Source organism: Palaemon carinicauda, chromosome 16 (genome assembly GCF_036898095.1).
Source record: "Palaemon carinicauda isolate YSFRI2023 chromosome 16, ASM3689809v2, whole genome shotgun sequence".
NCBI classification, from domain to species: domain Eukaryota; kingdom Metazoa; phylum Arthropoda; class Malacostraca; order Decapoda; family Palaemonidae; genus Palaemon; species Palaemon carinicauda.
In genome coordinates, this window is record NC_090740.1 from 39856443 (window position 1) to 39883394 (window position 26952).

The window sequence follows — 26952 nt, forward strand, 5'->3', positions numbered from 1 at the left end:
CGTTCGATGTGGCAGAGATGGTGCGAGATTGGAAAAAGTAAGGAGAATTTGGTCCATAATTGATTTTTACTATAACAAACTTTGTAAAGCAACAAAGATTTCATTTGTTAGAGAGATAGAGGTAGGTAAAAAATGAGGTAGCGAAAGGTAGCCGAGAGAGAGAGAGAGAGAGAGAATAATGATAGTTTTAAATGCACTAAAGATAGGCTATAACACATTGCTACTTATGTAATATTAACTGTATAGATGTTTTGAATAATTTAAGAAATGGTGTAAACAATACTTTGTTACTGTATTCGTACGCGCATATTCTTGAGAGCGGCAGCTAGCCATCAGCTGATCTGATCACAGCCAAAAGTAAAACAAAAATAAGCCAGCAATACTCGATTTATAAAACATTACCGAAATTTAAAATAAAAGTACAGGGTTTTCTTAAAGCACAACTAGTTATTTAAATAGTAGCAATTTTCTAGAATAAAGTGATGTATCCTAAGAAATAGTGGTTTGCTGACAAAATCGGATGCCATATTTTAAGCTACGATATATATATATATATATATATATATATATATATATATATATATATATATATACATATACATATATATATATATATATATATATATATATATATATATATATACATATATATATATATATATATATATATATATATATATGTATATATATATATGTATATATGTGTGTATATATATATATATATATATATATATATATATATATATATATGTATATATATATATTATATATATATATATATATATATATATATATATATATATATATATATATATATAATGTGTATGTATATATATATATATATATATATATATATATATATATATATATATATATATATATATATATATATATATGTATATATATATATATATGTATATATATATATATATATATATATATATATATATATATATATATATATATATATATATATAATGTGTGTATATACAGTAGAACCTCGGTTTACGAACGACTCCGCTTACAAATTTTTCGGTTTACGAAGGGACTTTCTCTGAAAAATTCGTCTCGGTTAACGAATATTGTATCGGTTAACGAATTTAAATTTCCCTCCCACGCGCCGTTTTTTGTGGAAAAGTGTTAACGCCACGCTTCCCAATCGCATTTTTCATGGAAATAACTTAACGACAGCATCTCACAATGGAGTCACGTGACTCCTCCCACGCATACCTACCACCCCCTAAACCCCTTTATTACCCCCTTCACTCGTTCATTATCTCAGTATCCGCCGTCTCGATAGCATACATACTTAGGGAATTCGTGGACGATTTCTTTGCGATTTTTACACGTGGTTTGTGATTTGTTTTATTTTCACTCATTTCTGATTACAGTACTGTACTGTATTATTGTGATAGCCAATGGCTCCTAAGATGTCGAAGAAGGAAAGCAGTAAGAAGAAGCTGATGATAACGATCGAGATGAAGAAGGAGATCATCGAGAAGCATGACCAAGGCATGCGTGTGAAAGACATTGCTAGTTTTTTCAATCGCTCGCAGTCGATGATATGCACAATATTAAAGAAAAAAGAAGAAATAAAGGCCGCTAAAGTAGCTAAAGGTGTATGGTCATTGTCAAAACAACGGCCACCTATTCTTGATGACGTAGAAAATTTATTAATGGTGTAGTTAAATGAGAAGCCGCTTGCAGGAGATTCAGTAAATGAGAACATGATTTGCAAGAAGGCAAGAACCATTTACGAGGACTTGGTGAGAAGTGAGCCAGGCACATCAGCAGAAAAAGAAAGTTTTAAGGCAAGCCGTGGTTGGTTTGAAAAATGATATTTTAATTATAAAATAAATTTTTGAATATACTTACCCGGTGAATATATAATAGCTGCTGCTCCAGCGGCTCGACAGATAACACACACAAAAACTCGCGAGCGATCGCTATGAAGGTTGCGGGTGTGCCCACCAGCGCCAACTATCGGCCAGATACCACACATGCATGTAAACAAGCCTTCAATTCTTCTCGTCCCGCTGCGTCTCTATTGGGGAGGAAGGGAGGGCCTTTAATTTATATATTCACCGGGTAAGTATATTCAAAAATTTATTTTATAATTAAAATATCATTTTCAAATATTTAACTTAGCCGGTGAATATATAATAGCTGATTCACACCCAAGGCGGTGGGTAGAGACCAGAGTTAATTAAGTTTACAGCGTATATGCTTAGAGTTTTTGACAGTTATCAATATAACAAAACCCAAATATATAGGTACCTGGTAAGGAAGTTGACTTAGACGATTACTCTGCCTTGTAAGTCTGTCTTCCTCACGAAGCCCAGCGATCCTCTTAGGATGCTGAAAGACTCCCAGGAGCTGAAGTATCAAGGGTTGCAACCCATACAAACAGGACCTCATCAAACCCCTAATCTGGGCGCTCTCAAGAAATGACTTTGACCACCCGCCAAATCAACCAGGATGCGAAAGGCTTCTTAGCCTTCCGTACAACCCAAAAAACAATATTAAAAACATTTCAAGAGACAGATTAAAAAGGATATTGGAATTAGGGAAGTGTAGTGGTAGAACCTTCACCCACTACTGCACTCGCTGCAACGAATGGACCCAGTGTGTAGCAGTCCTCGTAAAGAGTCTGGACATCTTTTAAGTAAAATGACGTGAACACTGACTTGCTTCTCCAAAAAGTCGCGTCCATGATACTTTGCAGAGATCTATTTTGCTTGAAGGCCACGGAGGTTGCTATAGCTCTAACTTCGTGCGTCTTAACCTTAAGCAAACATCGGTCTTTCTCATTCAAGTGAGAATGAGCTTCTCGTATTAAAAATCTGATAAAATATGACAAAGCATTCTTTGACATAGGCAATGATGGTTTCTTAACTGAGCACCATAATGCCTCAGATTTACCTCGTAATGACTTAGTACGAGCTAAATAGAACTTAAGAGCTCTAACAGGATATAATACTCTTTCCAGTTCGTTGCCTACGATCTCTGATAAGCAAGGAATATCAAAAGATTTAGGCCAAGGACGAGAAGGCAGTTCATTTTTGGCCAGGAAACCAAGTTGAAGAGAACAAGTGGCTTTTTCTGTAGAAAAGCCGATGTTCTTACTGAAGGCATGAAGTTCACTGACTCTTTTAGCCGAGGCCAAGCACACTAGGAAAAGTGTCTTGAGAGTGAGATCCTTCAGGGAGGCTGAATGTAATGGCTCAAACCTGTCTGACATGAGGAACCTTAGGACCACGTCTAAGTTCCATCCAGGAGTTGCCAAACGACGTTCCTTAGAGGTCTCAAAAGACTTAAGGAGATCTTGGAGATCTTTATTGTTGGAAAGATCTAAGCCTCTATGCCGAAAGACCGAAGCCAACATGCTCCTGTAGCCCTTGATCGTGGGAGCTGAAAGGGAGCGAACCTTTCTCAGATGTAAGAGAAAATCAGCGATTTGGGCTACAGAGGTACTGGACGAGGACACAGATGCTGACTTGCACCAGTCTCGAAAGACTTCCCACTTCGACTGGTATACTCTAATGGTAGAAGCTCTCCTCGCTCTTGCAATCGCACTGGCTGCCTCCTTCGAAAAGCCTCGAGCTCTTGAGAGTCTTTCGATAGTCTGAAGGCAGTCAGACGAAGAGCGGGGAGGTTTAGGTGTACATTCTTTACGTGGGGCTGACGTAACAGATCTACCCTTAGAGGAAGACTTCTTGGAAAGTCTACCAGCCATTGAAGTACCTCGGTGAACCACTCTCTCGCGGGCCAGAGGGGAGCAACCAACGTCAACCTTGTCCCTTCGTGAGAGGCGAACTTCTGCAGTACCTTGTTGACAATCTTGAATGGTGGGAATGCATATAAGTCCAGATGAGACCAATCTAGGAGAAATGCGTCTATGTGTATTGCTGCTGGGTCTGGGACTGGAGAGCAATAGATTGGAAGTCTCTTGGTCATCGAGGTTGCAAAGAGGTCTATGGTGGGTTGACCCCAAGTCGCCCAAAGACTCTTGCACACGTCCTTGTGGAGGGTCCATTCCGTAGGAATTACCTGACCCCTCCGACTGAGGCAGTCTGCTAAGACGTTCAAGTCGCCCTGGATAAACCTCGTTAACAGGGAGATGCCTCGATCTCTTGAACAAATGAGCAGGTCCCTTGCGATCTCGTACAGCGTGAGGGAGTGAGTGCCTCCTTGCTTGGAGATGTACGGTAAGGCTGTGGTATTGTCGGAGTTGATCTCTACCACTTTGTTTCGAAGGAGACTCTCGAATTTCATCAAGGCCAAGTGGACTGCCAAAAGCTCCTTGCCGTTGATGTGCATGCTCCTCTGACTTGAGGTCCACAGACCTGAGCATTCCCGACCGTCCAGGGTCGCACCCCAACCCAAATCCGACGCGTCTGAGAATAGTACGTGGTTTGGGTTCTGAACTGCTAGGGAAAGTCCCTCTCTCAGACTGATATTGTCATTCCACCAATTCAGGCATGCCTTTACTGGTTCGGAGACCGGGATTGAGACCGTCTCTAACGTCTTGTCCTTCTTCCAGTGAAAGGCTAGATGGAACTGGAGAGGTCGAAGGTGTAGCCTTCCTAGCGAGACAAACTGCTCCAGGGATGATAGAATTCCTACTAGACTCATCCAATTCCTGACTGAGCACCGTTCTCTCTTCAACATCAGTTGGACTTTGAGCAGGGCTTGCTCTATTCGGGTGGCAGACGGAAATGCCCGAAAAACTGGACTGCGAATCTCCATCCCTAAATACAGTATAGTTTGGGATGGAGTCAGCTGGGACTTTTCTAGGTTGACCAAAAGTCCCAATTCCTTGGTCAGATCCAATGTCCAATGAAGATCCTGCAGACAGCGATGACTGGACGAGGCTCTGAGAAGCCAGTCGTCCAAGTACAGGGAGGCTCGGATTCCCGATAAATGGAGGAATTTTGCTACATTCCTCATAAGCCTCGTAAACACGAGAGGAGCAGGACTTAGGCCAAAGCACAGGGCCCGAAACTGGTATACCACATTCTTGAAAACAAACCTCAGAAAAGGTTGGGAATCTGGGTGTATAGGGATGTGGAAGTACGCGTCTCTTAGGTCGAGAGAGACCATCCAGTCTCCCTTTCTGACCGCTGCTAAGACTGATTTCGTGGTCTCCATGGTGAACTTTGTTTTCGTAACAAAGACGTTGAGCGCACTGACGTCTAGCACCGGTCTCCAACCTCCTGTCTTCTTCGGGACTAGGAAGAGACGGTTGTAAAACCCCGGTGATCGAAGGTCCGAGACTTTCACCACCGCTCCCTTCTCTAGCAATAGAGACACTTCTAGGTTTAGGGCTTGTCTCTTTGACTCCTCTCGGTACCTGGGAGAGAGGTCGATGGGGGAAGTCGCTAGAGGAGGTTTGCGTACAAATGGAATTTTGTACCCCTCTCTGAGCAACCGAACAGACTGTTGGTCTGCGCCCCTCTTCTCCCAGGCCTGCCAGAAGCTCTTCAATCTGGCTCCTACTGCTGTCTGAGGCTGTGGGCAGTCAGACTCTGCCACGTGAGGACTTGGCTCCTCTCTTCTTTCCTCTCTTTCCCTCGGCACGAGTACTTCCCCTGCTGGGAGCTCTGCCACGAAAGGGCGGAATAAATCTGGACGCCGGAGTGTCGATCCTGGGTCTAGCAGAAAAGGATGTAGAAGGAGTCCCTTTGCGAGCAGAGGACGCCACCAAGTCATGGGTGTCCTTCTGCACGAGTGAAGAAGCTATGTCCTTAACCAATTGTTGCGGGAACAAAAACTTTGATAAGGGAGCAAAGAGCAGTTCTGATCTCTGACAGGGAGTAACTCCTGCCGAAAGAAAAGAGCAAAGGGACTCTCGCTTCTTTAAGACTCCCGACGTAAAAGAGGAGGCGAGCTCATTAGAACCATCGCGGATGGCTTTATCCATACAGGACATAATCAGTAAGGAGACATCTCTATCAGCCGATGAGATTTTCCTACTTAAGGCTCCCAAAGACCAGTCAAGGAAGTTGAAAACTTCAAAGGCTCTGTATACGCCTTTCAGCAGATGGTCAAGGTCCGAGGAGGACCAACTAATCTTCGAGCGTCTCATGGCTAGGCGGCGGGGAGAGTCTACGAGGCTTGAGAAGTCACCCTGGGCAGAGGCAGGGACTCCCAAGCCGAGAACTTCTCCTGTGGCATACCAGACGCTCGATCTAGACGAGAGCTTTGACGGAGGGAAGGCAAAGGCCGTCTTCCCCAAACTCCTCCTGGTTTCCAACCAGTCGCCTAAAAGTCGTAAAGCTCTCTTGGAAGAGCGAGAGAGCACTAGCTTTGTAAAGGCTGGCATGTTAGCAGGTAAGCCTAGAGCAAACTCAGACGGTGGCGAACGAGGAGCAACAGTGACGAAGTGATCGGGAAAAAGCTCCTTGAAAATTAACATGACTTTCTTAAAGTCCATTGATGGAGGAACCGTTCTAGGTTCGTCTACATCCGAAGGATGATCATCATGATGAGGGTCAGCAACGTCCTCATCTGAAGGATCCTCATCCGACAACTGCTGAGTAACAAGCAAAGGGGTTGGCAATGCTTGACACGCAGAGTCCACATGCACTGGTGCATTAGTAGCAGTCCAGGACGCTACGTCATGTAACTGTTTAACAGCCTGTGAATTGTCAACAACAACAGGAGCGGGAGGATGCTCGACGTCAACTCGAGACTGTTTTGACTGCCTAGTCTGAGCAGTCAAAACAACTCTAGACTGCGGTGGTTGACGCTCAGCGTCAAAACAAGTCAACTCCGCTGGTTGGCGAACGTCCTGAACGTCAACAAGAGCATTAGGAAGTGGCTGAACGTCCATATGCGGCTGAAAGTCAACACGTGACTGCATCGAGTGAGGCTCTACAAAGCGAGACTGACGTGACTTAGCTACGCTAACGTCAACAGGACGAGCAAAGGCTCGTTTTGGCGGCTGAAGGCCAGGATCTCGATGAGTTAAGCGGCGAGGATCATCGTGAACCTTATCGGCAGAATAGTCTTCCATAAGGGAGGCGAGCTTAATCTGCATGTCTTGCAGCACAACCCATTTAGGATCAACGGGAATGGGTGCGGTAAAAGACGGGGTTAACGTCTGAGACGGCACAACCTTGCCTACACCAAGACTCTCTGAGCCTGTGTAACGTTGCTGCTTAGGCGGCGAGCAGTCTTCCGATGACTGCAAAGGGTCAGAGCTGTCCCAATATGCTACAGCCAGGACGCTGGACCTGTCCTGAAGGGACCGACTTTCGCTTAAGGGGCCTAGAAACCTTGCTCCACGGTTTCTTATGCGAAAAGCCTTCGTATGACGAGGAGAAAATGGTCTCTCTCGTCTTATGGTAGGGGCGATCTTGGTGAGACACGCCTGATACCATAGAGGGAACGTCTGTTCGCTGATCAAGGCCTCTCGAACCCATAAGTCGTACGACATTACTTCTCCCCTGGACTTGGGAGCTTGCAAGAGGTCTCGGACTAGGTGAACGACAGGCACGAACAGACGAACCCTCGGTCGCAACACTGTTCACAACACTTTGCGCACTAATCACTTTCCCACGATTTTCCGCTGTGGCACTCTGACACTTAAGCTCTTTAACGTCAGCCATGAGTTGATTACGATCTGTTGCTAACGATTCAACTCTTTCACCCAAGGCATGAATGGCACGTAACATGTCTCGCATCGATGGTTCCTGAGTGCCAGTAGGGGGTTCAGGCACAACCACTACAGGGGAAGGATTAGGTTCAGGGGCATGTGGAGAGGAAAAATCTACTGACCTAGAGGAACTCCTCCTTACCCTATCTCTCTCTAGCTTACGAGAATACTTGTCGTATTCGAGCCAATCGAATTCCGAAAGGCCCACGCATTCCTCACACCGATCTCCTAATTGACAGGTTTTACCCCGACAATTAGAACACACAGTATGTGGGTCGAGAGAGGCCTTTGGAAGACGCCTATTGCAATCCCTAGCATTACACTTACAAAATCTAGGGGCTTGTGAAGCGTCAGCCATTTTGAATTAGTCAAAGAAAGTCCAAAAAACAATCCAAGTCATCAACAATTAAATCTGTCCAATAAAGAGTTCAAGAGTTTAAGTTGAGGAAAAACACCTGCACTGCGAAAGCTCAAACCAAAATGAAGTACTTCACCAAATATGTTGAGAAAACTCCAGGTTATACAGCGAGTATTGATACGTCTTGTCGTCAAGGTCGACAGAGAAGAATTGAAGGCTTGTTTACATGCATGTGTGGTATCTGGCCGATAGTTGGCGCTGGTGGGCACACCCGCAACCTTCATAGCGATCGCTCGCGAGTTTTTGTGTGTGTTTTCTGTCGAGCCACTGGAGCAGCAGCTATTATATATTCACCGGCTAAGTTAAATATTTAAAAATTCAAGAAGAGAACGGGTATCCATAGTGTTGTTCGGCATGGCGAGGGGAGCGCCGATACGAAGGCAGCAGAGTCTTTTGTGAAAGAGTTCAAAAGGCTCGTGGACTCCGAGCACTACGTTTCCCAACAGGCGTTTAATTGCGATGAGACACGCCTCTTTTGGAAGAAAATGCCCAGGAGGAACTATATCACGGCAGAAGAAATGGCCCTTCCTGGCCATAAGCCCATGAAAGACCGTCTAACCCTGCTGTTCTGTTCCAACGCCAGTGGGGATTGCAAAATTAAACCTCTCCTGGTGTATCACTCGGAGAATCCACGAGCCTTCTAGAAGAACAATGTGCAGAAGAACAAGTTGCACGTCATGTGGCGTTCTAATACAAAGGCTTGGGTGACAAGGATCTTCTTCGTTGAGTGGATGAACGAGGTTTTTGGTCCCGAAGTCAAGAGATACCTCCTGGAGAAGGACCTCCCACTCAAAGCCTTGCTGTTAATGGACAATGCTCCTGCCCATCCTCCAGCCATTGAAGAGGACATAGCGGAGGAATACAAGTTCATTAAGGTGAAGTTCCTACCCCCCAACACCACTCCAATACTCCAGCCCATGGATCAGCAAGTGATCTCAAATTTTAAAAAACTTTATACCAAAGCTATGTTCCAGCGCTGCTTTGAAATAACAGAGGGCACCAACCTTACCCTCAGAGAGTTTTGGAAGGATCCCTACTCCATCTACAACTGCCTGACTTTAATTGATAAAGACTGGCAAGGAGTCACCAGGAGAACCCTCAATTCCGCCTGGAAGAAACTGTGGCCCGACACCGTTGCAGAACGGGATTTCGAGGGGTTCGAACCCAACCAGGAGGAAGCAGTTGACGAGGATATTGTGTCCTTGGGCAAGGCAATGGGGCTGGAAGTGGACACGGATGACATCGACGACCTCCTGCAGGAGCATAAGGAGCAGCTGACCACCGAGGAGCTGAAGGACCTGCACGAGCAGCAGCAAAGAGAGGTAATAGAGGAAATCTCATCTGAGGAGGAGGGAGGCACTGCACAATCACTGTCTTCGAGTGAGATAAAAGATTTTTTAAAGAAGTGGGAAGACGTGAAAAGTTTTCTTGAGGAAAATGTCCCGAATAAGGCTGAAACAGACCGTGCAATAAATTCATTAGTCGATAATGGGGTGGGTCACTTCTATAAAATTTCAAAGAACAGACAAAAGCAGGTGTCTATTGAAAAATATCTTGTGAAGGGGGAGAAAAGAACTGTGAAAGACGACGACCAAGAGTCTCGCAAACGCAAAACCAGTGATAGTGAACGCCATTCTCGCAAGAGAACTCCAGTCAACGTTCCTGAAGTTCTCATGGAGGGAGATTCTCCCTCCAAGCAGTAACCCCCTCCTCCTCCTTCCCCTCCTCTCGTCTCCATCAAGCCAGCAGCGACACTCCTCTAAGGTAAAGTTCAGGTTTACTGTGCATGCATATCCATATTTTCATCATTAAATGACTGCAATATTTTAATAATTTTGTGTAGAGTACAGTAGAGTACTGTATGTGTAAGGAAAAATTTGTGAAAATTGGTTTTTGTAGATGGGTTGAACTAATTATTTCGATTTTATAACATTCTTATAGGGAAATTTGTTTCGCAATACGAATTTTTCGGTTTACGAATTCGCATTAGGAACGAATCAAATTCGTAAACCGAGGTTCTACTGTATGTATGTATGTATATATATATATATATATATATATATATATATATATATATATATATATATATATATATATATATATATATATATATATTATACAGATAGATAGATAGATAGATATATCCTTTTCTTCTCCCATGTATTGGTTATGAATGTTTCTACTACACCAATGTATCCTACAATATAAACTAGCCAACCTATGATAATTTGTTTGGAGAATCAAGAGTACAGTATCTACTGACATACTGAAACAAATATTATTCAAATACAGTACAGTATATTAAACAACCTTCAAAGGTACAAATAACTCCAAACTCAGGATATCCAGCAATTGTAACCAAACACCAAACACTTAGATAAACACACTACTTTTGTTCCACCTATCACCATTACAAAGAAGTGATACGCACAAAAAGGTTTAAGAGTTTAGGTCATGTTATCGAAGCTGCAATTTAAAAACAATATAGCAAATGAATATGGGTTAGAATTATTCCAACACCACATCATAATAATCAAGAATCTTATATTCATGTGAAATTTCAGGATATGTTTCTAAAATACTATTCAATCTGACCCATACAGTACTTGATTTGTTTTGATATAAAATTCCAACTTAAATTGAACCTGTACTGTTTATTATTGTTCCTAAGTATCAAAGATAAAATAATAAATTTTTGGCAATCTTGTATTCTTATACTGTACTCATTTGTGCATAATATTCTTTAAATTTCATATTTACCTTAAATTTCAACTCTACATATATGATAGATTCTATCAAGCAAACTTCATAATTCTTAAGGTATTTGGTGATTAAAACATGATCATCTACATACTCTAAGCATGGAAATTTTATTATAACATGAAACTAAACATTCTCTTGTCTCTAATCAATTTATACTAGTAATTAATTTGACAAGAGAAGATAATGACGATTATCAGGAAGAGAAAGACAATAAAATCAACAATAATAATAAGAGCAACAACCAAGTAATAATAATAATAATAATAATAATAATAATAATAATAATAATAACAACAACTACACATTAATTGTTTGAAACTTTTTCAACTTTCACAAGTACACCTTAAATAAATTGTACCACTAGCAATCCAGAAAAAAGGTCTGATAACTCAAATATAAGCTACATATTAGCAATTAACTATATTTAATTAGCTTTAAACATTTTGATGCACTTCTAAGCAATCATTAAAAACAATCACAAGACCAAAACATTTTAAAAATATTTTGACTACAGTAAACCAAATAATACAAACTAATTTTTTACTCTATCTTTTTAACTGTCAGGAGGACCATACAAAAACCTTAATAAGCCAGCTCCTACCTGTTAAGGCAACAAAGAGACGGAGTATGTCGTTGGTTCCTTCGAATATCCTGAAAATACGGAGGTCTCTCATAACTCTTTCAAGTCCTGTGTCCTTCATAAAGCCCATGCCACCCATGATCTGAATGGCTTCATCCGTTACTGTCCAAGCTGCCTCAGACGCAAAAACCTGAAGCATCGTCATTACAATGTAATCAAACTTAAAATCCCTTAAAAAAATTTCAGTCTACAACTCATATCCAAAATTCAATAGTCTACTACTCATTACCACAAAACCAATGAAAATTTTGACCTGAAATTGCTAATGCAAGCAAAATGTAACATGCTAGAAAATTTTTTTAAAGATCCAATTCTTCATATCTTCAAAATTTTATTGTCTGGCACGGTTGTCTTGCAAAAAAAAAAAAATAAGTAGTATTCTTAAAATAAATATAGATGTTATTACAAATGTTGTTTTACTTACTGTATCCTAAGAGATTCGAAAAAATTAAATAAATTCATTTCCATATGTTTTTCCTATGTATGATGCCAAGTGAAAACCATTGTTTTGCTACTTCCATTGCCAAATAAAACATGCAAACACATTTACACATCCAATTAATAACCAATGACACTAATAGCTTTTAGTAAACTGTTAACAGCTGATAAGAATATTGATATTTTTGCAATATTCATCATAACATAAGAGTATTGATATTTGGGCAATATTTATTATAGGATGTTTTGAATATATTTGGAAATTACATATTCAAGACTAGCTGAGAATATGTAAAAATATGCATCTGATTCAAGCTACCACTATCAAGGGTATGCACATATATAAATAAAAAGTACTAATATAATTTCCAATAAATAAAAAGTAAAATATAAATTCCAAACTAATTCTAACAATCATATAATCAATAACAGAGTTTTCATATAATTTAATAAAAGGTATAGGCATTATTAGTTATCACTTGAATTGTGATTGGTGATGAAATTTTAACAAAATGGTTTCCCTTTTGGGTGTCGTAAGTAGGGAAAATATGATAAAGAATGGGTTCTATTTTAAATTTCTATGCATACATTAAAACAAAATTTATAATAACATCTTTAAAAAGCCAAAACCTAGCTTATAGGGTTACACACATCCTTTCCTAATTCAGCAGTAGTTTTATACTACACGTATGAGATAAATTAAAATTTGTCTTAATTTTTTACCTTGTTCAATCTATAGGTTGTTTTATGCATGGATATATACAATATTTATATATTTACCTATTTAATTATTCATTTACAAATAAGGTATCTTTGTATACATTTCACAATTTTCTTTGACTTTAATAGTAGCGAAAGGAGTAGTAGTTTCCAGATTACTCGTTAGTGTTTTCCGGCACTATATTCAATCTGTTATGATATGGCCCAAGCTTGAAGTAATCTTTGTTTTTGTAATTTCATTTTATCTTCCTTGATTATAGTAATCGTTTTCATGAGTTTCATTTAAGTTGCCTACATTCCTTAATTATGTCATTCAAAGGTGAACAAAAAAAGCGTATTAATCTCAGCTGCTGAATTTGAAATTACGCTAATGTTGGACATACAGTGCATATTACTGTAGGCCTAAAGCCTATACAATTTGACAATTTCACACTTCAGGACATATTTTAAAACTTCAAAAAACTTCACTAGAGAACTGGCAGTTAAGTTACAAAAAATGTAGATAATACTAGATTGCATTTATGAAGTTCAGCATCTATTAGATAAATATACTAAATTAATAAGTAACGAGTCATGCAAAGGAGAGATATTAAATCTGTCGATATTGGAAAGCTAGTAGCAGAAAAATATTAATTCATTACTGTACTGATTTAATTTTTACACTTTTTCCAAAGTGAAAGTACCAACTGCTAAATAAATAGACAGCAAATGATATATTTTGTGGTTTCTAAAGATTTAAAACAAGTGATTTACAGTTTAGAATTTTCTGACAACCGCTTACCAACATAAAACTTCTTTAGGATAGTCTAACTTTTTTAACATTTACATTGACATTTCCCATTCAAACTTACTTTTACATTATTCTATTATTAACTTTTGTCTTTTACATTAGTGACCTTACCTTACTAATTGCAGCTTCCAAGTGATAATCCTTAGATCCTGAATCCATATTTGATGAGATCATGAAAGCCATAGACTCTGTAATATAATGATACATGGCCATGCGAGCCAGCTTTTCCTGAAAGAAGAGAAAGGGTATTTAGAATTTAAAATATACTGTACAATTAATGAACAATTTTGGAACTCACCAAACCCTATTTAATAAAAATATATTATAAAAAAGAACTAAAATATGATGGTGAAATTATCCTTTAGATTCTCCATGAGACAGGACTTGCAAAAGACAATGGTTTTACCAGAATAGATTTTATATTCCATGTAAATCTCATCATCTACATCATCAAATTAGTTTCTACAGTATAAGTAATCTTAAACAAGAGGTTAACAAACTAACTGCTAATAAATTACTCTTGATAAATTCTTTCCACCTTAAGATATAATTTCCACTGTTTCAGTACCATTTTTTTATAAGCAACCTTTAAAATATAAATACTGTACAAACTTAGTCTCCCTGTTACAGCCAACAATTCTCCAAATTAAAAATTATTACAGTACTAATTAGCATTAACACTGATGGTAATGACATACTAAAAAAAATCTGAGCATCAAAGTTAATATAAAAAATAATGCTGTAATTCAATTAAGAGAGGATTGACTTGAAATGAATGGAAAACCTAAATGAAAGGGGCGATCAGCTAAATTGCTCCATTTACACCAAGACTTGTGTAATGCAGGAAACATGTTAAAGTGGGGGAGGGGTTCTATATACACACATGAGGTATACTGTAGTTCTTTCCTACTTGGAATAAAACCTAATTTCTTAAAAGCCCTGAAGGTCTTTCTCATATGTCTCATAAACAACATATTTACATTCATATATAAACTTTGTTTAAAGTTTAAAAATGATATTTTAATTATAAAATAAATTTTTGAATATACTTACCCGGTGAATATATAGCTGCAACTCTGTTGCTCGACAGACAAACTGTACAGAAAAAACTCGCCAGCGATCGCTATACAAGTTGCGGGTGTGCCCAACAGCGCCATCTGTCGACCAGATACCAAGCTCAATGTAAACAAAGACTCAATTTTCTCCTCGTCCCACTGCGTCTCTCTTGGGGAGGAAGGGAGGGTCATTTAATTTATATATTCACCGGGTAAGTATATTCAAAAATTTATTTTATAATTAAAATATCATTTTTAAATATTTAACTTAGCCGGTGAATATATAGCTGATTCACACCCAGGATGGTGGGTAGAGACCAGTAATATATGTTTACATTTTATGAGCTAAGAGTTTTTTATTTCATTTTAGAAGTTATCAAAATAACAAAAACAAAATAAATAGGTACCTGGTAAGGAAGTCGACTTGAACGATTACTCTGCCTTATAAGTACGTCTTCCTTACGGAGCCTCGCGATCCTCTTAGGATGCTGATCGACCCCTAGGAGCTGGAGTATCAAGGGTTGCAACCCATACAACAGGACCTCATCAAACCCCTAATCTAGGCGCTCTCAAGAAATGACTTTGACCACCCGCCAAATCAACCACTACTGCACTCGCTGCTACGAATGGTCCCAGTGTGTAGCAGTCCTCGTAAAGAGACTGGACATCCTTTAGATAAAAAGACGCGAACACTGACTTGCTTCTCCAATAGGTTGCGTCCATTATACTTCGCAGAGATCTATTTTGCTTAAAGGCCACGGAAGTTGCAACAGCTCTAACTTCGTGCGTCTTCACCTTAAGCAAAGCTCGGTCTTCCTCACTCAGATGTGAATGAGCTTCTCGTATTAACAGTCTGATAAAGTATGATAAAGCATTCTTTGACATAGGCAAAGATGGTTTCTTAACTGAACACCATAAAGCTTCAGATTGGCCTCGTAAAGGTTTGGTACGCTTTAAATAGAACTTAAGAGCTCTCACAGGGCATAAGACTCTTTCTAGTTCATTGCCTACAATCTCCGATAAGCTGGGAATATCGAAAGATTTAGGCCAAGGCCGAGAAGGCAGCACATTTTTGGCTAGAAAACCAAGTTGTAGCGAACAGGTGGCTTTTTCTGACGAAAATCCGATGTTCTTGCTGAAGGCATGAATCTCACTGACTCTTTTAGCTGAGGCTAAGCATACCAGGAAAAGAGTCTTTAGAGTGAGATCTTTCAGGGAGGCTGATTGTAGCGGCTCAAACCTGTCTGACATGAGGAATCTTAGTACCACGTCTAAATTCCAACCAGGGGTAGCCAAACGACGCTCCTTGGTGGTCTCAAAAGACTTAAGGAGGTCTTGAAGATCTTTATTGTTGGAAAGATATAAGCCTCTATGCCGGAAGACCGATGCCAACATGCTTCTGTAGCCCTTGATAGTGGGAGCTGAAAGGGATCGTCCTTTTCTCTGGTATAAGAGAAAATCAGCTATTTGAGCTACAGAGGTACTGGTCGAGGATACAGAAACTGACTTGCACCAGTCTCGGAAGACTTCCCACTTCGATTGGTAGACTCTAATGGTGGATGCTCTCCTTGCTCTAGCAATCGCACTGGCTGCCTCCTTCGAAAAGCCTCTAGCTCTCGAGAGTCTTTCGATAGTCTGAAGGCAGTCAGACGAAGAGCGAGGAGGCTTTGGTGTACCTTCTTTACGTGAGGCTGACGTAGAAGGTCCACCCTTAGAGTAAGACTTCTGGGAACGTCTACTAGCCATCGAAGTACCTCGGTGAACCATTCTCTCGCGGGCCAGAGGGGAGCAACTAACGTCAACCTTGTCCCTTCGTGAGAGGCGAACTTCTGCAGTACCTTGTTGACAATCTTGAACGGTGGGAATGCGTAGAGATCCAGATGTGACCAATCTAGGAGGAAGGCATCTATATGTATTGCTGCTGGGTCCGGGACTGGGGAGCAATAGATTGGAAGCCTCTTGGTCAGCGAGGTTGCAAAGAGATCTATGGTTGGTTGGCCCCAAGTGGCCCAAAGTCTCTTGCACACATCCTTGTGGAGGGTCCATTCTGTTGGAATTACTTGCCCTTTCCGACTGAGACAATCTGCTATGACATTCAAGTTGCCTAGGATGAACCTCGTTACTAGGGAGATGTCTTGACCTTTTGACCAGATGAGCAGGTCCCTTGCGATCTCGTACAACGTCAGTGAGTGGGTACCTCCTTGTTTGGAGATGTACGCCAAGGCCGTGGTGTTGTCTGAGTTTACTTCCACCACTTTGCCTCGAAGGAGAGACTTGAAGCTTTTCAAGGCCAGATGTACTGCCAACAGCTCCTTGCAGTTGATATGCATGCTCCTCTGACTCGAGTTCCACAGTCCTGAGCATTCCCGACCGTCTAGTGTCGCGCCCCAGCCCAAGTCCGATGCGTCCGAGAAGAGAACGTGGTTGGGAGTCTGAACAGCCAGGGGAAGACCCTCTCTTAGGTTGATATTGTCCTTCCACCAAGTCAGACAGGACTTTATCTTTTCGGAAATCGGGATCGAGACCGCTTCTAGCGTCTTGTCCTTTTTCCAGTGAAAAGCTAGATGGTATTGAAGAGGACGGAGGTGTAGTCTTCCTAGTGACACAAAATGTTCCACGGATGACAGCGTCCCTACCAGACTCATCCACAGCCTGACTGAGCGGCGTTCCTTCTTCAGCATCTTCTGGATGGATAGCAGGGCTTGATCTATTCTGGGGGCTGATCGTCTTGTTGTTCAGCAACGTCCTCATCAGATAGTTCCTCATCCGAAAACTGATGAGGAAACGGCAACGGAGTGGGCAACGTCTGGCTCGCTGAGTCCGGTCGCACTGGTGCATGCGTGATGGAGCCGGACGCAACATCATGGAACTGCAGCACAGTCTGTGAACTGTCAACAACCATGGGTGCGCGAGGAAGCACAGCGTCCATCCGAGACTGTCTAGACCGTCTGGGTTGTGCAGTCAACACCATACCGGGTTGCTGAGGTTGACGCACTGCGTCAAAACAAGTCACCTCTGCTGGTTGTTGAACGTCCTGAACGTCAACAACCACCTCCGAGCGTCGCTTAACGTCAACGTGCGGCTGGCAACCCACACTGGGTCGCATCGGTGGAGGAACCACCTCAACTGGCAGACGCGAGAAGGTTACCTCAGCGTCAACAGGACGCACAACCGACCGGTTGGAAGGTTGTTGGCCAGAAGGTTCGGCAGCAACCTTCTCCGCATTAAAGTCCTCTATCAAGGACGCAAGCTTGGACTGCATGTCTTGCAGCAAAGCCCATTTAGGGTCTACGGGAGCAGGTGCGGCAACAGACAGGGATAGCGACTGAGGCGGTACCGCTTTCCATCCCTGAAAGCCTTGTTTATGCATGACATAATTGTACAACAAAACTTCAAAGGCTCGAAAACAGCTGTGAAGTTGACCTGTAAAAAACTTGGAGCGTCTCCTGGCCAGGCGCCAGGGAGAGTCTACGAGATTTGAGAAGTCTATCTCGGCAGAGGCATGAACTCCCAAGCCGAGAACTTCTCTCGTGTCATATCAGACTCTCGCTCTATAAGCCAGTTTAAAAGAAGGGAAAGCAAAGGCTGTATCCCCCAAACTCCTCCTGGTGATAAACCAGTCGCCTAGCAAACGTAAAGCTCTCTAGGAGAGCGAGAGAGCACTAGCTTCGAAGTAGCTAGGCCTAGTGTAAGCTCTGACGTTTAGGCGAACGAGGAGCAGCAGTTACAAAAAGATCCGGACAAAGATCCTTAAAAAAATCATCATGATTTAATTAAAGTCCATAGAGGGCTAAGCAGCTTTAGGCTCCTCTCCATCTGACAGAGTCCTCAAGGTAATATCAGTAGGAGGGGGAACAGCAACTTCCTCATCTACAGGAACCTTGTCCGATAAAAGCTGAGTCTCAAGCAAGGGAGAGACCTACCGTGGTGGCAATGCTTTACAAGCAGAGTCCACACTCACTGGTGCATTAGTAGCGGACCAGGACGCAACGTCATGTAACTGCTTGACAGTCTGTGAACTGTCAACAACTGAACTGTCAACCACAACAGGTGCGTGAGGACGCACAGCGTCCACTCGAGACTGCTTTGACTGCCTAGACTGAGCAGTCAAAACAACTCTAGAATGCGGAGGTTGACGCACAGCGTCAAAACAAGTCAACTCCGATTGTTAGCGAACGTCTTGAACGTCAACAGGAGCATCAGCAAGTGGCCTAACGTCCAAATGCGGCTGAAAATCCACACGAGACCGCATCGAGTGTGGTTTTAAACAACCTGACTGACGTGACTTAGCTACGCCAACGTCAACAGGAAGCACAAAGGAACGTTAGGTTGGCTGAAAGCCAGGATATCGATGAGATAAACGACTAGACTCAACGGACTAATCGGCAGAATAGTCTTCCATAAGAGAGGCAAGCATATTCTGCATGTCTTGCCGTACAACCCATTAAGGATCAACGGAAATGGTTGTGGTAAGAGACGAGGGTAACGTCTGTGACCGCAACACTTTACCAACCAAAAAAGACTCACGGAGTCTGTGTTACGCTTTTGTTAGGCGGCGAGCAGTTATCCGATGACTGCATAGGGTCAGAGCTGTCCTAATGGCTGTAGCCAGGACGCTGGACCTGTCTTGAAAGGACTGACTTTCGCTTAAGGGCTTCGAAACCTTGTGACAGGTTTCTTATGCGAAAAGCCTTCGGATGACGAGGAGAAAAAACGTCTCTCTCGTCTTATGGTAGGGGAGATCTTGGTATGATACACCCGATACCATAGAGGGAAACGTCTGTTCGTTGATTAGGGCTTCTCGAACCCATAAGTCGTTCGACATTACTTCTCCCTGTTTGGGAGCTTGCAAGAGGTCCCGGACTAGGTGAACGACAGGCACGAACAGACGAACCCTCGGACGCAACACTGTAACACTTTGCGCATATCACTTTATCACTTCGATTTTCTGTTTTGCACTTATTTCACTGAAATCGAAACTTTTACTGATTTCTACCTGAAACACGCAATTCTACCCTTCATTAAAAGGTAGTAATTGCGAAATCAGTCGTATAATGCAAGCTCATTAATACCAGCAAAAAACAGAAAACATATTTTAAGATAAAAAAAATTCAGTGGCTGGGAAAGAGACTAAACACTAGTTCATATAAACTACGTTTTCAATCTCTCACCGCACATAGCCTGGGGACGAGAATAAAAAACTAAAAACGTTTTATCCTTCCTCCCCGTACAGAGACTAGGGACGAGAGTAACTCGAGAACAACGTTACCCGCTTGAACGGAACGTTTTCTCTCCTCTCTCTCCCTCCGTCTCTATCTCTCTCTCTCTTTCTCTCTTGATTTCGCACCTAAGAGAAGAGCCCAATTACATTTCGTCAAAAAAACATGTTATTTGACCAAAGGAAAAAACTGAAAGGTTTTTCAATTAAAAAGTTCCTTTAAGCTTTGAAAGAATAATGAACAAAACGTCAGAATCGATTTACTCTTTCTGCAAAGTGAAACCGTGATACTCTCTCTCTCTATCGTAACGATAGAACGCAAACTGCGTAGTATAAATAAACTAAACGTTAGTTCATCTTTGAAAACAGTACGAAGACTATTCAAAGAAAATCTTTCATAAAATATTTATTAAAAATATTCATTTAAAAGGTTTTAAATCATTAGCTCTTCAAAAGCTATTTACGATTGCAAAGGGCTCAACGTTGTTTAACTTCGGTTTCTAAGTTAGGACCGCCTACTCTCAGGAAAGGTCGCATATAAACAAAACATTAAAATTTATTTTTATATGTTTATAACAAATGGAAAGTTAATCGAAGAGGCCTAATAAAGGCGGAGAGATATAAAATATATAGAGGAAAATCTATAATTAATTTATAACGTGATAAGATAATTACTAAAAGCCTAAACACACTTCCGTCTAAGGGAAGGGTCGGCCATTTAAAAGTGAAAGAAAGTCCATACTCTCTTTGTCACCATAATTAAATCTATCCAAAACGAGTTTAAGATTTAAGATGAAGATAAAACACCTGCATTGCGAAAGCTCAAAACCAGAATATAGTACTTCACCAATATGTATGTGAAAAACTCCAGTTTAGCTACAGCGAGTAAAGTACGTCTTGTCGACACGACGACAGAGAGAAAATTGAGTCTTTGTTTACATTGAGCTTGGTATCTGGTCGACAGATGGCGCTGTTGGGCACACCCGCAACTTGTATAGCGATCGCTGGCGAGTTTTTTCTGTACAGTTTGTCTGTCGAGCAACAGAGTTGCAGCTATATATTCACCGGCTAAGTTAAATATTTAAAAACACAAATGCACAGCAGTTCCTCACTAAACATCTAGGAATATGCTTAACGTCACATGTAGAAAACTTTTTACTTTTAATCTTACTGTCTGAATTCAAAATTAATATCACTTATTCCTCCTTAAACTAGGGAAAGAAAAATTTCTATATCTAAAAACTATTTACTACTTACCTACCAATTTCCATCTATGCCCTTCCCAAGAACATTGCTCATGATCCCCCATTTTACTTAAACACTATGCAATGCCTTTAAAATGTTATTTTCATTAGTAAAATAAATTTTTGAATATACTTACCCGATGATCATGTAGCTGTCAACTCTGTTGCCCGACAGAAATCTACGGTCGGGATACGCCAGCGATCGCTATACAGGTGGGGGTGTACACAACAGCGCCATCTGTGAGTAGGTACTCAAGTACTTCTTGTCAACAAGAACTCAATTTTCTCCTCGGTCCACTGGTTCTCTATGGGGAGGAAGGGCGGGTCCTTAAATTCATGATCATCGGGTAAGTATATTCAAAAATTTATTTTACTAATGAAAATAACATTTTTCAATATTAATCTTACCCGATGATCATGTAGCTGATTCACACCCAGGGTGGTGGGTGGAGACCAGCATACATGTTAACAAAGAAGCTAAGTATCCCGTATCTTATTTTAGCCGTTATTCAAAATAACAAACATAAAATAAATAAGTACCTGGTAAGGAAGTCGACTTGAACCATTACTCTGCCTTTTTAAGTACGTCTTCCTTACTGAGCCTAGCGATCCTCTTAGGATGCTGAGCGACTCCTAGGTGCTGAAGTATGAAGGGCTGCAACCCATACTAAAGGACCTCATCACAACCTCTAATCTAGGCGCTTCTCAAGAAAGAATTTGACCACCCGCCAAATCAACCAGGATGCGGAAGGCTTCTTAGCCTTCCGGACAACCCAGAAATATTTCAAGAGAAAGATTAAAAAGGTTCTGGAATTAGGGAAATGTAGTGGTGGAGCCCCCACCACTACTGCACTCGTTGCTACGAATGGTCCCAGAGTGTAGCAGTTCTCGTAAAGAGACTGGACATTCTTAAGATAAAAGACGCGAACACTGATTAGCTTTTCCAAAAGGTTGCGTCGAAAATATTTTGCAGAGATCTATTTTATTTAAAGGTCACGGAAGTTGTGACAGCTCTAACTTCGTGTGTCCTTACCTTCAGCCAAGCTTGGTCTTCCTCATTCAGAAGGGAATGAGCTTCTCGTATTACCAGTCTGAAAATAATAGGATAAAGAATTCTCTGACATAGGCAAAGATGAATTCTTAACTGAACACCATAAAGCTTCAGACGGGCCTCGTAAAGGTTTTTAAAATAGAACTTAAGAGCTCTTACAGGACATAATACTCTTTCTAGTTCATTTCCAACCATACGCTAAGTTTGGAATAACGAACGATATTGGTCAAGGCCGAGAAGGCAGCTCGTGTTTGGCTAGAAAACCAAGATGTAGAACATGTAGCCGTTTCGGATGAAAATCCGATGTTCTTGCTGAAGGCATGAATCTCACTGACTCTTTTAGCTGTGGTTAAGCATATCAGGAAAAAGAGTCTTAAAGGTGAGATCTTAAAGGTGAGATCTTACAGGGAGGCTGATTGAAGTGGTTCGAACCTGTCTAACATAAGGAATCTTAGAACCACGTCTAAATTCCAACCAGGTGTAACCAAACGACGCTCCTTCGTGGTCTCAAAAGACTTAAGGAGGTCCTGTAGATCTTTATTGTTGGAAAGATCTAAGCCTCTGTGACGGAAGACTGATGCCAACATGCTTCTGTAACCCTTGAAAGTGGGAGCTGAAAGAGATCGCTCTTTCCTCAGATATAAGAGGAAGTCAGCTATTTGAGTTACAGAGGTACTGGTCGAGGATACGGATACTGACTTGCACCAGTTTAGGAAGATTTCCCACTTCGATTGGTAGACTCTAAGGGTGGATGTTCTCCTTGCTCTAACAATCGCTCTGGTTGCCTCCTTCGGAAAACCTCTAGTTCTCGAGAGTCTTTCGATACTCTGAAGGCAGTGAGACGAAGAGCGTGGAGGCCTTGGAGTACCTTCTTACGCGTGGCAGACGTAGCAGGTCCACCCTTAGGGGAAGAGTTCTGGGAACGTCTACTAGCCATCGAAGTACCTCGGTAAATTATTCTCTCGCGGGCCAGAGGGAAGCAACTAGTGTCAACTTTGTCCCATCGTGAGAGGCGAACTTCTGCAGTACCTTGTTGACAATCTAGTACGGAGGGAATGCATATAGATCTAGATGAGACTAATCTAGTAGAAAGGCATCTAAAAGAACCACTGCTGGGTCCGGGATAGGTGAGCAAAGTATTGAGAGCCTCTTGGACATCGAGGTTGCGAAGAGAACTATGGTTGGCTGGCCCCAGGTGACCCAAAGTCTCTTGCATACATCTCTGTGGAGGGTCCAATATGTTGGAATTATTGTCCCTTCCTACTGAGACAAACTGCTAAGACATTCAAGTTGCCTTGGAAGAAACTTGTTACTAGTGAAAAGTCTAGACCTGTTGAACAGGAGAGGAGGTCACTAGCGAACTCGCACCATGTCAGAGAGTAGGTCCCTCCTTGCTAGGAGATGAACATCAAAGCAGGGAGTTGTCCGTGTTGACCTCCATTACTTTGTCTTGAAGGAGAGACCTGAAGCTTTTCCAGGTCAGACGTACTGCCAGAAGCTTCTTGCTGTTAAAATGCATTGTCCTTTGACTCGAGAGCATAATCCCGAGCATTACCTACCGCCTAAGGTCGCACCCCAGCCTACGTCCGATGCGTCTGAGAAGAGAACGTGGTTGGGAGTCTGAACAGTCAGGGGAAGACCCTATAAAAGGTTGATAAAGTCCTTTCCTCAGGTTAGACCAGACTTATCTTCCGGAAACCGGGATCGAGACCGCTTCTAGCGTCTTGTCCTTTTCCAGTGAAGAGCTAGATGAAACCGAAGAGGACGGAGGTGTAGTCTTCCAAGTGACACCAATTGAACCACGGATGACAGTGTCCTAACCAGACTCATCCACAGCCTGACAGGGCCGTATTCCTTCTTCAGCATCTTCTGGATGGATAGCAGGGCTGGGGATTGATTTTCTTGTTCAGCCATGTCCTCATCAGAGGGTTCCTCATCCGAAACTGATGAGGAAACGGCAACGGAGTGGGCAACGTCTGACTCGCTGAATCCGGTCGCACTGGTGGATGCGTGACGGAGCCGGACACAAGATCATGGTACTGCTGCACAGTCTGTGAACTGTCAACCATGGGGATGCGAGGAAGTACAGCGACAACCCGAAACTGTCTAGACTGTCTGGGTAGTACAGACAACCCCTTATCGGGTTGCTGAGGTTGCCGCACTGCGTCACAACAAGTCACCTCTGCTGGTTGTTGAACGTCTTCCCAGTGACACACTGAACGTCCACAACCACCTCCGAGAGTAGCTTAACGTCAACGTGCGACTGGCAACCCACACTGGGTCGCACCGGTGGAGGAACCATCTCAACTGGCGGACGTGAGTAGGAAACTTCAGCGTCAACAGGGCGTACAACCAACCGGTAGGAAGGTCGTTGGCAAGAAGGTTCTTCTCCGTAAAAAATCCTCTATCAAGGACTAAGCTTGGACTGCATGTCTTGCAACAAAGCCCAAGGTCTATGGGAGCAGGTGTGGCAACAGACGGGGTTAGCGACTGAAGCGGAACCATTTACCCTCCCTGGAAGCATGTTATGCTTAAATTAAAGTCCATAGGAGGCTAAGCAGCTTAAGGCTCCTCTCCAAATGACAGAGTCCTCAAGGGAATATCAGAAGGAGGGAGAACAGCACTTTCTCATCTACAGGAACCATGTCCGAGAAAAGCTAGGTTCTCTCAGTGAGGGTTTCACTGGTGCAAAAGCAGCAGACCAGAAGGCAACGTTATGAAACTGCTTGACAGTCTGTGAACTGTCAAAAACTGAACTGTCAACCACAACAGGAGCGTGAGGACATACAGCACTGGTGTATAAGTAGCAGACCAGAAGGCAACGTCATGTAACTGTTTGACAGTCTGTGAGTTGGCAACAACCAAAGTTGTGTGGGGAAGCCTCAACTCCTGACTGACTAGTTTGCTGCGGGCGAGTGGCGGTAACCACAGTGTGTAGCGGAGGCTGACACACCGTGTCAAAACACGGCAGCTTGTGGTAGCTCACGCACGGCAACGGAGTGCTCTGTGTGTGGGAGTCATCATACATCTGGCAGGGTTGACTGTGCATGGGTGGAGGAGCTCTCACAACAAGAGTGTGAGAGCAGGAAGCCATGCCGGGCGCACAACCGTGGGAGGTGTAGGCCCACGGGAGCATCGTCAACCTTCTCCGCAGTCGGAGTGTGGGAGCTGGCAACAACAAAAGCTGAGTGTTGGTGCGTGGGAGGGGCTGCGGTGGGTTGCAGAGCATGTTGTATGGTATGCGGAGCATGCTGTATGGTATGCGGAGAATGCCGCATAGTACTGGAACCCGGCAGCTCTACAGCACCTTCCCACTGCTGATGCGGTAGCTCACGCATGTCAACGGATGGAGCAGCAAGAACATGCGTCTGGCAGGGTGGACTGCGCATCGGTGGTGGAGCTCTCACAGGTGGAGTGTGAGAGCAGGCAGCCGCAGTATCTGCTGAGCGCACAACCGTGGAAGGTTGTAGATTAACAGGTGCATTGTCAACCTTCCAGCACGATACTCCTGCATGAAGGAGCAAGCTGAGACTGTATAGTCTGCAGCATGGACCACTAGGGTCTATGAAAGACGACAACAAATGGAGCTACTGTCCGTTGTGACTGAGGGTCTAAAACAGCTGGTGCGGCAACAGACGGAGTTACTGCCTGTTGCGGTACCGCCTTGCCTCTCTTGGGAGGTGTGCAGTCGTCGGATGACTGGAGCGAGTCCGAACTGACCCAGTGGCTACACCTAGGCCGTTGGACTTGCGCGGAAGGGACCGACTTGCACTTAAAAGCTGCAAGATTTGGTCCATGGTTTCTGCGAGAAACCTCTTCCGCAGACGAGGAATAAATGGGCTCTCTCGTCTTTGCGTGGGTGGGGTGATCACGTCGGCAACGTGTGTAGATACACCCGAAACCACGGAGGGAAAACGTCTGTTCGTCGATCAAGACCTGTGGAACCCATAAGTCCTTCGACATTACTTCTCCCCTGGGCTTGGGAGCTTGTAAGAGGTATCGGACTAGGTGAACAACTGGCACGAACAAACGAACCCAACACTGTAACACTTTGCGCATATCACTTTATCACTTTTGATTTTCTGTTTGCACTTATTTCACTGAACTCGAAACTTTAAGTGATTTGTACCTGAAACACGCAATCCTATCCTTCATTAAAAGGTAGTAATTGCGAAAACAGTTTACAATGTAACAGAAAAACATAATGAAAGATAAAGAATTCAGTGACTGGAAAAGAGACTAAACACTAGATCAAATAAACTACGTTTAAAATCTCTCACCGCATAAAGCCTGGGAACAAGAATAAAACTCTAGAAACGTTTTACCTTTTTCCCCTATAGCGACTAGGGAGAAGAGTAAACAACGAGAACGTTACCCCGCTTGAACGAAACGTTTATCCTCCTCTCTCTCCCTCCGTCTCTATCTCTCTCTCTCTCTCTCTTGACTTAGAACCTGAGAGATGAGCCCAATTATATATCGTTAAAACATATTATTTGTTAAAGGAAAAAAACTGAAAGGTTTCCCAAATAAAAAGTTCCATTATTAGAATTAAAACCATTTAAGCTAAGAAAGAATGAACGAAACGCTAGAATCGGTTTACTCTTACTGCAACGTGAAACCGTGAAAGACTCTCTCTCTATCGTAACGATAGAGCGCATGTTGAACGTTCTGAACGTCAACAACTGCGGAGACTAAACTAAACGTTAGTTCATCTTTGAAAACAGTACGAGACTATCAAAGAAATTCTTTCAAAAACATTAAAATAAAAATAGCATAAATTCTTAACAGGAAATACGATATGACGGGCTCAATGTTAATTAACTTCGGTTCCAAGTAAGGACCGCCTACTATTAGGAAAGGTCGCATATAAACAAACATAAAAATTAATTTTTATAAGTTTATAATAAATGGAAAGTTAATCGAAGAGGCCTATAAAAGGCGGAGAGATATAAGAT

General features: G+C 42.3%; 1 protein-coding gene across 1 annotated transcript in view; it reads right to left on the bottom strand.

The window, feature by feature from the left end:
* Positions 1-26952, bottom strand: part of LOC137655723 (very long-chain specific acyl-CoA dehydrogenase, mitochondrial-like) — a 97943-nt gene that overhangs the window by 11532 nt on the left and 59459 nt on the right. The window contains 2 exon segments of the mRNA XM_068389742.1: positions 11443-11611; positions 13541-13657. Coding sequence (XP_068245843.1) covers positions 11443-11611; positions 13541-13657 — 286 coding nt within the window.